The sequence below is a fragment of the Boleophthalmus pectinirostris genome, unplaced genomic scaffold, assembly GCF_026225935.1.
Source record: "Boleophthalmus pectinirostris isolate CB_2022bp ecotype Guang Dong unplaced genomic scaffold, ASM2622593v1 HiC_scaffold_8, whole genome shotgun sequence".
Classification (NCBI taxonomy): Eukaryota; Metazoa; Chordata; class Actinopteri; order Gobiiformes; family Gobiidae; genus Boleophthalmus; species Boleophthalmus pectinirostris.
This window is the reverse complement of record NW_026571515.1, coordinates 40,846,620-40,863,986: the sequence shown is the minus strand read 5'-3', so window position 1 is coordinate 40,863,986 and position 17,367 is coordinate 40,846,620. Positions and strand designations below refer to the sequence as shown.

Genomic DNA, 17,367 nt, shown 5'->3' with positions numbered 1-17,367 from the left:
TTTCCATTTAACTTATTCAACTCATTTAACTTATTATAATATAATAATATAATAATAAAACTCTTCCTCGTCAGTGGGTGTCCAGTATTTGTCATGTTGGTTACTTTCTCGTGTGCAGAGCTCCACATAAATGTTTGTTTCTGTAGTATTCTGTCATACATCACATCTTGGAAAAAAAGACAGAAATATTTTAAAGGACTCGTCTGAGCAACATCCAGATTTTGGGGCAATTTTGGTTCATAATCGAGTATAAAGTCCAGATAGTTTGTTTGGATATCGCAGGACTCCATACAGACACAGATCACCTGCATTCTCACCTTCGTAAGTTTCACTCTCTGAAACTCCGTCGCTATCGCTGTTTTCCACTTTATAATCAACTTCATCATCACTTTGAAATCTATAAAAGTCACTTTCTCTAAACTTATCCCTAAAATACACCCACTGCTCATTATTTCTAAAACTGTGCGCCGCGATCTTTCCATTGCTCGTGTTTCGTGTTGTGTTTTTCCGGAAGCTACCATCGTCACTACTTCGATTAACTTTGGAAAAAATCAGCGAAAACATATCCTGGAATCCTATTGGTCAGTCTAGTGTGGGTTGTAGTAGCCCCCACCTATGCCGGCGTGTTCGCAGTGACTCAGTTGTTCAGTTGTGTCTAGAAGTGGCACATTGCACTCGCTTTTTCGTTCCGTTCCTCGTCGGCGTGGAGTGATGAGTGTGTCTGTGGGTGTGTTTCGTTGTGCGGTCGCTGTCTGCTCCGTGTGTGTGTGTGTGTTCTGCGGGTTGTGCGGCTTTGTAGTTTACTGAAGTCTTGCTGGGACACCTGAGTGGATTTGTGTATCGGGCGCTCTGGATTGTGGGGCGCGCGGTCGCTTTTTGATGGGGTTGGAGGCTCAAGGTACACTGAAAAATATTATAACAAAAATAATCCTGGAAATAAAGAAGAAACAAGAATGAAAAAGTTTTGCCTGGTTGTGTGTCGGAGTATATTCTTGGTCTAACTTGTGTTTGGTGAGAAGATGAGTGACACTGACAAAGGAAAGTTTATTTATTACATTCAAACTGCTCCTCCACCTCCACTTATTATGATTCACACTATAATGGATTTATGACAGAGGAGGGATGATTGGCACTTCTTAAATATATATCAAATAGGTTTATTATTAAAACACATTAAAATGCAGTGAAGGCAGTGTAGTTTTGTCAGTCTCACATTTCTTAACAATTTCTATGGACAGACTCACTGAGAATGGAGCCTCTTTTCATTTAAATTGTTATGAGAATCTGATTTGAAATAGTTTACTGTAGTTAAAATGAAAATAATGATCTGTTTATATAAAGGACACATATTACACTATTTCCTAATTTGTGTTACAGTGTTTGTTGTTTCCCCGTCACAAACAGACCTGTAGTTGTGTTTTGTTTCATTCACACGTTTAACACAAAAAAGCTGTATATCAAGGCTTCTCCTCTCAAACAAATACACTCTGTTCCACCTTGTGATGTCATGTGGTGATACAGGAAGTGCTCCACACACCTTCACTAAAATCATTTGGATAATTTCAGTCCTGAAATTTCTAAGCTCTACTGAACTAAAGGTCAAATTTAACTGTTAACTTTGTGACATCACACAGTGGAACAGAGCATTTGAGCTTTGGAGATGTAGACAGACTAACAGTAAAGTGTTACTCAAATGTGTGAAAGAAACAAAACACAACTCCACGTCTGTTTTTGAGGAGGAAACATTAGAACATGGCTCAAAGCTCATGAGAGTCAGCTCTGTGTATTATAAGATTAAAGGTGTATCATGTAACTTTTCTTTTGGAGGTTCTGCTTTGTCTCTATGGAGATATGATCACTTTGCCTGGAATGTTGCACAATGTGGCATTAAACTGATCTACTCCAAAAAAAATGATGTTATTCACGTAAGATAGTAGTATATGTTCAAGATCATTTTCATTTGTTTGGGCTCCATTATTTTGCACTTACAATAAAATGTAATAACATTATGTTTTAATGATAGATACTTTATTGATCCTGAAGGAAATTCAAACGACAGCAGCAGCAACAATGAAACAAACATAAAGATGTTTGTTCATCACAGAGGTATGTGATCGTTCAACTTTTGGCTTGTCTCATTGTTTTTTATCTCTGTTAACTGGTGAGTGGTAAATGGTCACATTTTTAAACAGTGCTGAGAAAGTACAATCTGTTCTGTTCTTTCTGTAGAGCAGCTCTATTCTCAGACCAGTCCAGTCTGTGGTCGAGCTGTAAGCCCAAATACTTCTAACTCTCCACAATCTCCACAGTGTCTCCAGCTGTGTCCTGCTCCTCCTGAACTCCACCACTATCTCTTTGGTCTTTGCAATGTTCAACTGAAGGTGGTTAACCCTCCAGCACAAAGTCCTCACTGAGCTGCCTGTACTCCTCTTCACCACTGTTCCTGACACACCCCACACTGTCTGTGTCATCAGAGAAGTTCTACATGTTACACAGCTCTGACTAGAATCTAAAGTCCGACGTTACGGGGTAAACACAACTGGTGACAGTACAGTCCCCTGTGGAGCTCTGGTGTTACAAACAACAATGTCACAGATGCTCTCCCCCAGTCGGACATACTGAGGTCTCTTAACGAGGTCATCTGTAATCCAGCTAATCAGAGAAGAATCGACTCCCGTCCTGATGAGTTTGTTTCTGAGCAGCAGAGGCTGCATGGTGTTAAATGTGCTGGAGAAGTCAGAAAAGGTCATCCTCACAGAACAACCACCTTTGTCAATGAGAGAGGGACCTATGGAGCAGGTAGAGCATCGTCCTCTCCAACTATCTCCTGATAAGCAAACTGCAGAGGGTCAAGGGCATGGTGTGCCAGTGGAAGATGTGGCAGCACATTTAAATCTATTGACGAAGTTGTTTAACAGGTTGGCCTGGTCAACTCTCTCCCACCATAAGATCTGCATCTAACAGAGGGGGAGGTGTTGGTCTTCGTACCATCTCTGATTGTTTTTGGAACTTTTGGAACAAAGTAACTCTGCTCCAGCTTCCCACAGCAGGATTCTTGAGCCTCAATTAGACTGACCTTCAGTTCCTACTGTACCTGCTCCAGCTTCACCTGGACACAGACACTCTCACCTCACAGCAAGAAGGTTCCTGATTCAACTCGACCAGGCCTTTCTGTGTGGAGTGTGCATGTTCTCTCTGTGTCTCTGAGTTTTCCCCTTCAGCCCAAAACATAGGACCATAGCATGCACCATAACATCCACCGTAGGTCAAATGCTCGAGCAAATGTAGTCCTGACCAAGACTAGCTCAAGATCTGGAGATGAGTCCCACTGCTCCTGACAGTTTTAATCCAGAGACACTGAAGGACAGGTTTAATTTTAGGTCAGGTTAAACTCAGAGGTTAACTGAGTCTTAACCGTAAAGAGGAATTATTTGACATCTGCAGGGCATTATCTGCTAACACAAAGCATATTTAGATCATTATGTTACCGTTTATGGTTTTGAAAGAACTATATTAGCTGAAAACAATGTATTAACTCCCCCTTCAGAGCATTATCACTGCACAATCAGCTTGCATCCCACTAATGCAACTCCTGCACATCACATCAGGTTTGTCAAGTTGCTGTGTACAGTTTTGTATCATATTTTTGTATATTTATGAAAAAAAAAATGGTCATGTGTGTGCATGGGTGTGGGCTGGGAACTGGACCAAATCTTACAACTAAGTGTAAGGAGAGTTTGGGAGAGATTGCCAGATTATAGCAAAAGAAAAATCCAATTCTGTCACGTGAAGAAGCAGTTTGGAGGAGCTGCAAAATATCTTCAATGAAAAAAACGTTTGTCCTGTTGACAGAAATACATTTTTCTTTTGCTATGGACCTTACCTGGACAACTGAAGGATTGCTAGATTACTCAAACATGCATGGATGACATAAAGGCATGTTTCTGATGAGGGAATACACGCATCAAGAATCTCGGACTTCCGGTCATTGTACAAAGCATACTGGGAAGGATTTTTCCGAAAAAGTGAGCCATATCACTTTTGAACCATATCACTTTTGTTTCTGGTTCTGATATTGTCATATTTTAGTTCTGGGATTCGGACATTGTTAATTGTGTGGTTGTTGGATCCTAACAGTGGAAAACAACTCGAGAAATTCATTTGCGAATTTCATAAATGCAAAAGGGAATCAGATGTGTGTGACTCAAACCTCTGTTCAAACTGTTTCTCTTCCCAACGGAATTGAAAAATAGTGAAAGACGAAGGTGATGGGCAGGATTGATCCATGGGAAGGACGAAAAATGAAACCTTTGACAGGCTAAATCATCCCGAGTTTGCAGAGAACATTTTGTATGTGAATCAAAGCAGGATCCCGTTTGTTAAGTGAGAGGTGCAGAAGACAAACAGACTGAGCTCACACTTTCTTGTTCTTGTGGTTTTACAGCAACATTAAGTCTTGGTCTCTTTGTAGTGTCTCTTTCGCTTTGGCATTGACCTTTTAAATTCGTCACCAAGGTTGAGCAATGGATCGGGATTTTGCTTTATTGACGCTCTACATACAAAATGTTCGCTGCAAACTCGGGATGATTTAGACAGTCAAAGGTTTCGTTCTTCTTCCTTCCCGTGGATCAATCCTGCCCATCACCTTCGCCTTTCACTATTTTTCAATTCTGTTGGGAAGGGAAACAGTTTGAACAGAGGTTTGCAGTCACACACATCTGATTCCCTTGTGTATCTATGGAGTTCGCAAACAAATTTCTTGAGCCGATTTACGCTGTTAGGATCCAACAACCACACAATTATGACGTCTGAATCTCAAAACTAAAATATGACAATATCAGAACCAGAAACAAAAGTGATATGGTTCAAAAGACTAGAAAAGATCGGCTTTGTCAATAGACACATCCCACTGGGAAAACAAACATGGTGGATCCTTCCCAGTATGCACTGCGCAATGACCGGAAGTCCGAGATTCTTGATGGGTGTATTGATTTAGCATAATACACTCTCTTGAACACACCATTGTAAGAGTCTACCTTGAATTACTGAATGCAGGATTCAAAATGACTTGTGGGCAGAGGAGTGAGCCAGGACTTACTCAGCACGAGGACTCCATGACGCAGAGACTGGGCGCGGTTGGGCTCCACGCTCACGCTAAGCACTGTTGGATTTCCCCCGATGACGCACATGCGGTTCTCTTGCTCCGCCTCTTTGAACATCCGTATCAGCTGATTGGCTATGACCCCGTTCAGGGAGGAGATGGCGACCATGGGAACGACGAAGGACAGGAACACATTCACCTGGAAGAGAGAAAAGAGGAGATGACGTCAACACACTGGGAGGGCATCTGACACACAAAGACGTCAACATCCCATTACATTACGGATGTCGTCATGAGAAACACCTGGGCCATGTATGTGATCAAAAGTATTGAAACTTATGTACACTGTTGAGTAAGTGACTTTATAAGTGTAATGTGTTATTTATGAGTTGTTACTGTCATTTCAAAGTCATTTTTTACATTACAATATTACCGTGTTTAAAATGTAAGACATTACAAGACTACTGCAGCACTTTAAGAGACTAAACCAGAACTAAACCAAGGCCAAACCAGGACTAAACCTACAATAAACCAGGGCTAAACAGGACTAAACCAGGACCAAATCAGGAGTAAACCAGGACCAAATCAGGAGTAAACCAGGACCAAATCAGGACTAATCTTGGACTAGAACTTATAACGCGATCGGGCCTCAGCTGCTCTTCACCCCGTGGAGTGTGGAGTTCTGCGTCGGTCCTTTCGCCCGTGGTTACCTGACGCCTACGCGGGCGTGTCTCCGGCGTTTCATCACTGCTGATATTGCGGTGATTTTAGCGGATTTATATGAAGAAAAACCCACCACTTCAATCCAGGTTAAAAAAAAGCATTGTAATGTGCGTTACTGACATTTGTACCGAGTAAAATATATATATATTTTTTTTCTGTAATGCCTTAAATTACTGCATTACAGCAAAAAGCAATGCACTACAGTAATTTGTTACTTTTATAACGCGTTACTCCCAACACTGCTCACGTACTACGCAACACAAAAACTCGTATGGAAACTAGAAAATCATTTGAGCAGGATTCTAAAAAGTTCAATTCACAGGACAGAAATGAACCTTTCCTTAAATGATCTTGAATGATTAGAACAAGTAAAAGACTTTGCAGTGATAACAGACTGGGTCAGATTAAAGTGTAACTTGAGTAAGAGCTTCAGACAGAGCAGTGCCTCCAGTCATCAGCTGCAAAGTATCAATAATCCCTGTAGTGCTGTCTCTGTTTATAATGTGCTGTCTGCTGCTCTAACCACTTTGAATATTCTATTGAGACTCTAATTTCTTGCATGAGACGCACATTTTTCATTTGAGCTGAAACAGTGTCTGAGCCGGGACAAAGAGCAGACTGATCCACCTCCTGCTGCTGCCACAAATGAGACCTACTCACGTCTGCCTTATCTGTTTGAGAGGTCAGGCTCTCACATTTCATCTGTGAATATGTGACCTTTTACCACAGAATGAGATAAAACAATTAGGACTTCTGAGAAATTGCTGAGTGAAGAGTTAATTGGAAATGGACTTTAGCACAGTCGGTACAAGGTCATCAAAATCAGATAACTAGAGTAATCAGACCTGATCATCACATCTGATTTTGTGTGTGTTTACAGCACAGAACAATTAGTGCATTTGCCATTTTAATCTTATTTAAATAGTTTTACAGCCCCCACACTTCAGTCCAACAGTAGATGTAGTAAAGTAATGAAACTGTAGTTCTGTAGAATAACTCTGGCCATGAACAAGACTCAAAGTGTAGCACAAAAAAACAAACAAACAAAATACATGTCGTAGAGTAGGGTGACCAAACGTCTGTTTTTCCCCAGACATGTCCGTATTTTGCGTCTTGTCCTGGGTGTCCATTTTTTATTTATTTTTTTAAAGTGATGGAAATGTCAGAGTTTTCATTATTGTTCATTGGGGGCAATAAACTGAGCGTCTCTCGTAGTTCTCTGTGACTCAGAAGGAGCAAACACAAACGCACATTTAACAATGATTTGTACAAAAAATTCTCTGTTTTCCATCCCAGTCGAGACAAGTTCGAGGCCATGTGCACATGTCAGTGAAAAAAATAACCTGTGATAGGTGAAATCCACGAAGTATCAACTTTATATTTTACAATTATTTTATCTGTTTTAAGTCTGTAAAACCCCTCAGCACAAACTTTATACACTTTTCTCAGACAGGACAGCTACAATCCTTTTTACTTCCTTCTTAAAACTTATTGCTGTTGTCGTCCTTTTGTTATTTTCCTGATTCTTTATGTAACGAACCAAAGATTAATTTATTCTGTAATGCACCTGCCCGTTAACCAGAGATTATATCAAACTTTTGCGCTGCATACGCCATGGACTGAACGAAGACTAAACCAGGACTAACCCAGGACTAACCTAGGACTGATTCTAGGACTGAAGAGGAGGACTAATCCAGGACTGAACTAGGACTAAAACAGGAGTAAACCAGGACTAAACCAGAACTGAAACAGGCCTGACTGGAGAGCTCCGCATCTCAGGGAGGTAAACGCGGCAGTTGCCCGATTGCGCTGCTCGGCGTTCTCTCTCTTAAGTCCAAGATTAGTCCTGATTTAGACCTGGTTTAGTCCTGACCCACCTGTGTGTAAAAAAAAATCATGCAAAATTGACACACACAAAAAAAAACAACAACAAACAAACAAAAAGAAATTTAATAAATCTGCAAAACGGCGAGACCGCGATGTAGCGAGGGATGACTGTAGCTCAATGTCGAGGCCCCGCCTCCCACCTCTGGTAAGGTGTCCGGGTTTTCACAAACGGAAATATGGTCACTCTATCGTAGAGGCCGCCACAAATGTCGGTCATGCCGCCATTTCAGTAGAATGTAGGCGATTGTTTTAGTTGGTTTCTCCTCTGGAAGCTCTTTCTCCACATTTGGTGTAAAAGTTCTGTAGTCGGTCAGTGGTCCACAGGGAGCCTCGTCCCCACAGGCTGGAAACCCAACGCCTCTGACTCTCTGACTCTGGTCACGCTGCAGCATGTGAGTAAGAGCAGCAGTGCAGCAGACGCAAGCATCACTTTTATTTTAAGTGGTCTGACAGTTACACCAGTGATGTCATGTCCACGTCCTACAGGGATTATGAAGATGAAGTGTCTCCAGGCTTTTTATCCGGAAAGGAAAAGCACATGTTGTCAAAATTAAACTTCTGATGCCTTTTCAAAATAAGTTCTTTAAAAACACTTGTTAAACAGTCACTCAGATATCAATAAGGTTGTAATTATGGAGGATAAATATAACTTTACAACCTGAAACAGGAACTTCACAAGGAGAACTTCTGAAAGAAAAGATGTTCAGCGCAGACAGAGAAACTTAAATGGTGAGGACCCTTGTTAATGCAATCACCGCAGCCACACAGCATCGTCCCTCTTAGACGGTAAGGACTGTGGTTAATGCAATCACAGCCACTCAGCATTGTCTGTCTAGTCAACTTTTGAAGTCGAGCGTTAAAATGCAATCAATATGGAGCAGTACACGCAGGTTGGTGTTTAAATGGTGTAAAGTGAAGCTTTTAAAAATGAGTTAATTTCAGGTAAAAATCACGGACGAGGCCTAGAACTCAGACTGTTTGAACCATAGACTCTATAAAGCACTGGACTAAAGGAGTGTGATCCATATTTAGAATTCTGACCATGAGAATCATAGCAACCAAGCAGCCAATCAGGAGCGAGGTTGTTGAAGGTAACTTCACGGCTGGAGTGGCCGGGGACGTGCGCTTATCACCACTGCCAATCTAATCTGACTCGTCTGTTCTTAATGTTCATATTTTGGGAGAAAACCATGAAATAAACCCTGGCAGAATGCAGAGAACATTTTCAGACCAACATGACTTGTCTGACAGCAGCACTGACAGAGAGAGGGGCCACTCTTTTTCAATAGAAAGTGAATTGGAGTTGATGGAACCTGAAGCACACCCATGCTCACTTCCTGTTTGGAACGCAGTAGCAGGTTAGCTATTTCCATTTCTACAGTCTGCACCAGTGAGACAAAGAACATCTGTTACATCCACGACGCCCAGTCACACAGATGTGATATCAACATGTGAGAGGCAGGATATTGAACAATAAACTCATGTTTACAGTGACAGGAGCTGTTTACATGACATTTCACTGATCTGATAACTTCAGGAATCTGATAATGAATAGATTTTTGGCATGTAAACACAGCCATCACAACGGGAGATGAGACCAAAAGGTGATTCTGTTATTAAATATCTGAACGTCAGATGTTTGCAGAAGACATATTGTGTCTGCTGTAGTTCTGGATAAATAAATAGATATGTATCATGGATGAATTGCATCACTGAGGGCATCACTGTGGGCATGTACCAGTGGAGGTGAAAACGAGGCTAGAACAGGGCAATGATGTACTGAAGACATCAAGAAGATAGAGATGCACCGAATATTCAGCAACAGAATATATTTGGCCAAACACTGCAAAAAAAAGCCACATTCAGCTTTCAGTGGAGTGAGTTAAACACAGTGTTTGGTTAGTAACAGATTACATGTACTGGAGTTACGTAATCAGAGTACAAATTATGAGTAACTGTATTCAGTTACAGTTACTGTTTCAGTGAGTGGTAATTGGATTACAGTTACTTTACTGAAATAAATGGATTACACGACGGTATTTTCCTGTTTTCACATATTGGGCTATATCCCTTTTTTTTTTCTCTGTAATTCCAATCATTGCCGGACACTAAACCAGGTCTAAAACCAGGACTAAACCAGGATTTAACAGGAGTAAATCATGCTGCGTGGACGTGTCTCCTCCTCTTCAATCAGTACGGTTCAGTAAAATCTGGGCTTTTTATTTTCTTTTGGCAGACAAAACTATGAAGATAGCTGAGTATTTGCTTCTCTACAGAAAATCAAGTAATCCAAAGTATTCAGATTACTCACTTTAAGTAATTTAATGGATTCCGTTACAAACTACATTCTGGTGTATGTAATCTGTAATCTGTAGGGGATTACATTTTAAAAGTCACCTTCCCAACACTGGTTAAACATCAGGCGGAACAGTGGCGCGTGATGCAATGACGCGCTGATCTGGAACCTTCTTTACAATGTCGGCAGTGTGCATAAGTGTGCACTAGAACCGTGCGGTGCTCAAGCACAGTTGTTCTATGTTCTGCACTCACACCTGCACAACTGAACCGAGCCATGGCCAATGACGTCATCACATGGCACAGTTTGTTTACCTGTGGTGCAGCAGAGCTATCACGTGAGCGGAGAACATCAATCCAGCAGCAGAAATATCTAATAAACTATGAGGCTGATTTACGTCCGTTTATGATCCGCGCTTCTCTGTGAGTTTATGGAGATAAAAACAGAGTGGAGCAGTGATGACAGACGGAGACGAGACGCAGCGAAACGTCTGTCACAGTTCTTACAAAGATCCACTGTAACCTCCAGAGCAGATCACATTCACTTTATTCCTTATATGAGTAACATCAACGCACACACACACACACACACACACACAGACACACACACACACACACACAGACACACACACACACACACAGACACACACAGACACACACACACACACACACAGACACACACACACACAGACACACACAGACACACACACACACACACACACACACAGACACACACACACACAGACACACACACACACACACACACACACACACACACACACACACAGACACACACACACACACACAGACACACACACACACACAGACACACACACACACACACAGACACACACACACACACACACACACACACACACACACACACACACACACAGACACACACACACACACACACACACACACACACACACACACACAGACACACACACACACACACACACACACACACACAGACACACACACACACACACACACACACACACACACACACACACACACACACACACACACAGACACACACAGACACACACACACACACACACACAGACACACACACACACACACACACACAGACACACACACACACACACAGACACACACACACACACACACACACAGACACACACACACAGACACACACACACACAGACACACACACACACACACACACAGACACACACACAGACACACACAGACACACACAGACACACACACACAGACACACACACACACACACACACACACACACATACACACATACACACACAGACACATACACAGACACACACACACACACACACACACACACACACACACAGACACACACACACACACACACACACACACACACACACACACACACACACACACACACACACACACAGGTACACACACACAGAACTCTCCTCCAAACGGGCTTTAGGGGTGATCTTCTAAAGTCCTGTACTCTAAGTGTGTGAGGTTACAAACACAAACACACACTTACTGACATTTACTGGAGCCTTCTGTTTACATTATTGGCCTATCTACTGTGGCTCAGCAGACTTGTGCCAAAAGGACAAGAATTTATTTGTTGTGGGTTTATCCACTTTTATGCAGTTTTTAATACGTTTTTTTTGGAATTGTTGTTTTGTTTGAAGGCCTCGCTTAATATGAATGAAAAACGTAGGGGTATACTTACTGGAAAGGCCACAGGAAGATTTAGAAAATATTTAAAAAAACATTTACTTTCTTTTAAAAACATGCCTATTTCTTTCTAGGCTATTTATGCAACATTAAAAGAATTGTGATAAACTTAACAACCTCAGTTGATGTTTGGCTGCAGTATTCGGTCAAGTGTTTAATTTTTATTTGGTTTTGGCCACAAATTTTCATTTGGGTGCATCCCTACTTGAAGATTATTTAAACATGAAAGAACCACTCCAAATCCAACTTCGGGGGAGTAAATGGGAGAAACGACACTATAACAGGACTGACTTAAAGTGGTTCACATGAGAGTTCACATAACATTGAAAACTGAGTTTAATGTGTTAATCAGGAGGTGCACATTATAGCATAGCAAAGCAGAGCAAAACACTGTTTTTATCTCTGAGAGTTGTGAAAAGTTCTTATAAAGTCATGGTGGTGAATCATTAGGATGTTCAGAAAGCATAAATAAGGTAAGTGAAGAAGAACCTTGGAGCCCTGCAAACTGTTTCAAATGAACTAGTTCTGTTTTTCAAGTTTTTAAGAGTCAAAATCATGAGCAGAGACTTTAACTGTCATATTGTAGATTTGTTGACCATGTTTGATGGCATAGACTGTATAACAGAAGGGCAAGTGTAACATCACTCACAGCGTTTGGTTCCAAATGAAGCTCATTGAGGCCGGCATTTACAGTAGGGACCATAATTGGAAATCTGCGTTCGACACCAAAGAGCCAGGTACGAGCGAGGCTGTTGAAGGTAACACCTGTTCCCGCTCTCAGCGCTGGTTTGACAGGGAGCGGGGGCTTAGCAACGCTGTCAATCAACCTGTTGCTACGCGCCTGATTGGTCAATTATTAATGTTCATATGTTGATTTAGTGACAAAATTGTGAAACAAAACCAATATTTTATGGGAAGAATGAGGAGCCTGACAACAGCAGTGACAGTGACAGACACTTGTTCAATACAAAATTGGATTTGTTGAATTGGAACTGGAGATTGTAGGAACCACTTTGAGCCCGTGCGCACTTCAATATTTGGAACACGGCGCTGAGGGGTTAGATATGTCCATTTCTACACAATCTATGGTTTTTGGATAATATCCCATTACTGAGCATATCCACATGAAACAAAAACAGCCACAAAGTAGATTTTTTTTCAGTTGTGCCAAAGACTGAGAACATTTTAAAAGGACAAATGATTGTAAAGGTGTGAAGTCACAGTATATGATCTTTTTGTCTTTTCAAGGTAACATCGTGTATTAAAATAGTCTCGCCTGTTATGGACGACAGACTCATAACTGTCATATGTTTTTGAATAATCGAGTGAAAGTGGTGCGACAGGTATTGATCAGTTTAATGATTCAATTGTTCTTCAAAAAAACGTCTCCTTTTGTCCTCGTTATAAGAAAGCTAGTCACGAGTCAAAGCTTTGTCTCGTGTCTTCTCATTCGATCAGACGAAGCATGTTGGTAATGTTTGTCTAAATCTACAGTCTCATGTCTGTGGTAGTGATTGGTGTATCAATACCAAATACCAATATACTGATACTGACAGAGGTATTGAAAAGTATCAGCATTAAACTTTAGGTATTTTCCAATATTCCTGAGAGAAGCATCGTATTAGGGTACTGGTTAATATTAGGGCCTAGTTTTGAGTTTCTGTTATTATTATCCACCTTGTGATTAAGTCATAAAGTGTCAACACAGCTCCACTGCACCTTTAAACTCCAGACTAGGGATGGGCATTCGATGAAATTTTCTTAATCGATCGTCAGAAGAATTAACGATCGATTATTGATTAATCATTAACACTTTTATATTAAAATGATCATCATTATTATTACTATCTGCACTACTAATCTGCATAAATAAATTCAACTTTACGACATATAAACCGTAACGACTCTAGAGCCACATCAGCTGTTTGACATTATCATGTGTTTAATTCAGTTTTGCGCAACTCTCACAGAAACAAAACTTAAAACCACATTGCTAATTTGCATAAACTAAGCGAAGATAAAACTACAGCTCTTGTGTCGCTGATGTGGTTCAACTTCTGTCGGATTAAAAGACATGACTCAGGTGAATACAGGTTAGTGTGACCAGATTTGCGTTTGTCAAAACCAGGACACCGTACGGGGGGAGGGGGGCGGGGCCTCGTCATCCACATTGAGCAACTCTCACCTGGCAAAACTTTTTCCCACTGGGCACCGAAATATATGTGCTGCTTTGTACACATGGACTCACACTTGTCCCGAACAGAACGGAAAGCGTGGAATTTCTTGTACAAGTCATCGTTAAATACACATTTGTGCTTCGGTACGTTGCAGACTGACCGAATGTTTGTGTTTGTGTCTCGCTCCTTCTGATGCAGAGACACATGTACAGACACCTGTTTGGTCACACTACACACAGCAACCTACATTCGGTTTGTCGATTAAAATGAATCGTTGAAATTCTTAATGATCAATTATCGATTAATCGAATAATCATGCCCATCCCTACTCCATACACCTTCACTACAATAATTTGGAGCATTTCAGTCTTACAATTGTCAAAACAATAACTTGAAAACTACTGCTTCATGACATTACGAGGTGAAACAAGAGCATTGTCAGGTTTGAAGATGTAGACAGACTTTTAGAGTTGTGATGAAAGATCCAACATCACGATGAAGAACCACCATCATGATGCCACACCCCCTTCTGTCAGAAACATGCACTGATCTTCTGTAGGCCTCGTTAACCTAAAAACTTAGCAGGGGTTGTACTGTAAATTAAATCATTAAATCAAATTAAATCTAGAACTAATATGCAGCTAGTTTAAGAAGCTGCTAGAGACAAGACATGTTGAGCCAAAACATTCACCGCAGCAATTTATCAGCAGTGCAGGTCTCACACATCACCACTGCTCTCTGCGGCACAAACACGGCTCACGTTTAACATGTTCAGCACGTCGCACATGTGAGTAAACAAAGTGATGTGTGTCTGTTACTGGTAAAACAGAAGAGCTGATGAAACAGAGTGTAGCGTTAAAACTTAAATCCACATGAAAACACTTCCAGTCTCCAGTGTGGGGCGTTTACAGTGTCTCACAGCCACGGTGCGTAACAATAAATCCACATCCAATCACAGCCGGCAGTGTCCACGTAAAATTTAAGACAAACAGGTAAAATTAACTAAAACTCTGCCAAAAACTAGTGATGGGCAAATGGAGCCTTGTGAAGCATTGACACCTCAGTCGCAATATTGTCTCAAATGGTTGGACGTGTCTGAGGCCTTGGAGAAACACTGACCTCTAGTGGACAAATTTAACCATTGGCACACAGGTGTCTCAGCATCGATGAAGTATTGTTAGTGTAAGACAATACTTGTGTGCAGAGCGACACCGTACCAACAACAACAATAATAATGATGATTTAAAATAATATGTAAAGAGCAACATAAATAGCAGCTGTAAATAAGAAAACAGGTGTTTCCTTGTTAGGTGGAATTAGATCAAAGTGATCCCAAACCATGGATCACTTTTTTCCACTTGTAGATGCCATCGAAAATGAAACAAATGCCAAAAGTCACCAAAATCACCACTAACGTCACACAATACTCCTCACTACCAACATTTTTAAGAAATACTGGTGCATCTTTTATACTGTAGCAGTGTAGCGCTTGTCAAACCACAGAAGTGCACTGAACACTCTGAACCAATCACAGAGCGGAACATTCGCTGAGCCAATGAAACGCTTCGATACACTGAAGCGATGGACACGCAGAGTGAAGCAGTAGGGGGAGGGACCCACACTTCCACACTTTGGTCAGTGAGCGGCTGCTGTGAGACGAGCTCCGAGGCAGAGCTTCAGAGTGATTTGTTTCAGAAAGAACGAGACGGACTCCAGAGCTCTGACTCATTTGCCCATCACTACCAAAAACCCATCAGTAAATATCTCCAGCATGGAGCGCATGTGCTTAAAGATGTATCCAAATGAGTCTGCATAAAGTTTTCCATAATTCCAGGTAACTGCATAGTAAAAGTGTAAAGTTATTAATCAAAATAAGAGCACATGCATCATGCGCTGCCTTTGATATAAAGTGCCGAATACAAGAAACAAAAGTGAAACTGAAGCGCCCGTCAGTCAGAAGTAGTGTCCTTCTTAACAACCAACTGTTGTGCCATTGGACCAACTCTTCTTAAATGACCCTTCCCTCACATGCCAAAGCAAGACTTTAGGTTAGTAAAATAATATAAATTTTGAGTAGAAAAGAGTATATAGCATTAAAATGTAATTAAATAAACAATGAAATGTGTTACATTTAAAGAGATGGTGGTGCTAACACCAATCATAATTCTCAGCACTTACCCTTTTGACCATCACGATGATTCACTGTACACTGTCATCAACTGCCAATTAACATCGCCCAATCTTACAAACTAAATAATAATGGGTGCGTTTAGGGGCGTGTGTGGGCCTGTTTTAAGTTTCTGTTTTTTTACAGCTTTCTACTGTGTTATAACATTGTTCCCTCATCAAAACATGTATGAAGATATTTTAGACCTGTACAATACCCACAACCCTACATCACACACGACAATCCTCCATAAATATACAAAAACATACACAGCAGCTTGACACACCTGATACGATGTGCACGAGTTTTGCTCTGAAGGGGGAGTGACTTTTTTGGTGACTATGGCATTTTCAAAACAATAAAAGGAAACTTGATGCTCTAAATATGTTACGTGTTTGCAGTTACTGGACCAAAGAAGTGAAATCTTTAACCCAAGCCTAACGTTAACCGATATGAACCCAGACTTGAACTTTTAACCACGCTGCTGACTTTATATTAAAGGGTTTACATCATGGTGACCTGTTTTTGTGAGTGTGAAAGTTTAGTCCGCACACTGTGATAAAAAGCAGCTCACACACTCACAGAGGGGAGTCAGGATGAAGAGGCTGTCAGCCAGATTTTAATATTTATGTTTCAAACTTCACAACTGGAAATGAAAGAGTTTTGATTTAAAATGTTCAAATGTGAGATGCGTCGAATGTTGAAACTTTGAGTAAATATCTGTTTCATGGGTTTGAGTGAGACGCGTTTTTTTATTCAGAAACGAGATAAAAATACATCAGAACAGATGCCTGGAAATCCTGTCATCAAAAAGTTCAACAAGCTATAATGGAGGCAAAAAGTTGAACGCAAAAGGAAGCCGAACACTTAACCTGCACTTTGTTTTGCACAGTGAGACCATAAAGAACCGACTAAATGCCACCACACACTTTTTGGAAAATGTGCACAATTTAGGCTGCGAGTGGCCTCTTCCCGAGTTCAGGGAGGCTTCGTGTGCGATTTTGAAGCTGCTGCGCTCCTCGTGTGTGTGTGTGTGTGTGTGTGTGTGTGTGTGGTGTCAGTGTGACTCTGAGCTGCCCTGTCAGATCATAACCACCAAACACCAGCAACACCAGTAACAGACAAGAAAACAGCATCAGAACCAGAGGAGCGGCAGACATAGAAACACAACATACAAACTCAGGAAATAGCGAAAATAATAATGTGATTTCAGTACTCACCTCTCGTAAAGCTGTCAAGTTAAACTGCAGCATTTTCATTCATACTATCTATAGAATTTGTCCTCTGCAAATAATGACACCCACAAAACA

The 17,367-nt window shown here is 41.1% G+C and overlaps 1 protein-coding gene across 1 annotated transcript in view; it reads right to left on the bottom strand.

Moving 5' to 3' along the window:
* The window catches only part of ntsr1 (neurotensin receptor 1 (high affinity)), a 179,573-nt gene that overhangs the window by 76,453 nt on the left and 85,753 nt on the right, over positions 1-17,367 (bottom strand). Inside the window, exon 2 of the mRNA XM_020933495.1 lies at positions 5,099-5,300. Within this exon, the coding sequence (XP_020789154.1) occupies positions 5,099-5,300 (202 nt within the window). The remainder of the gene's footprint in view (positions 1-5,098; positions 5,301-17,367) is intronic.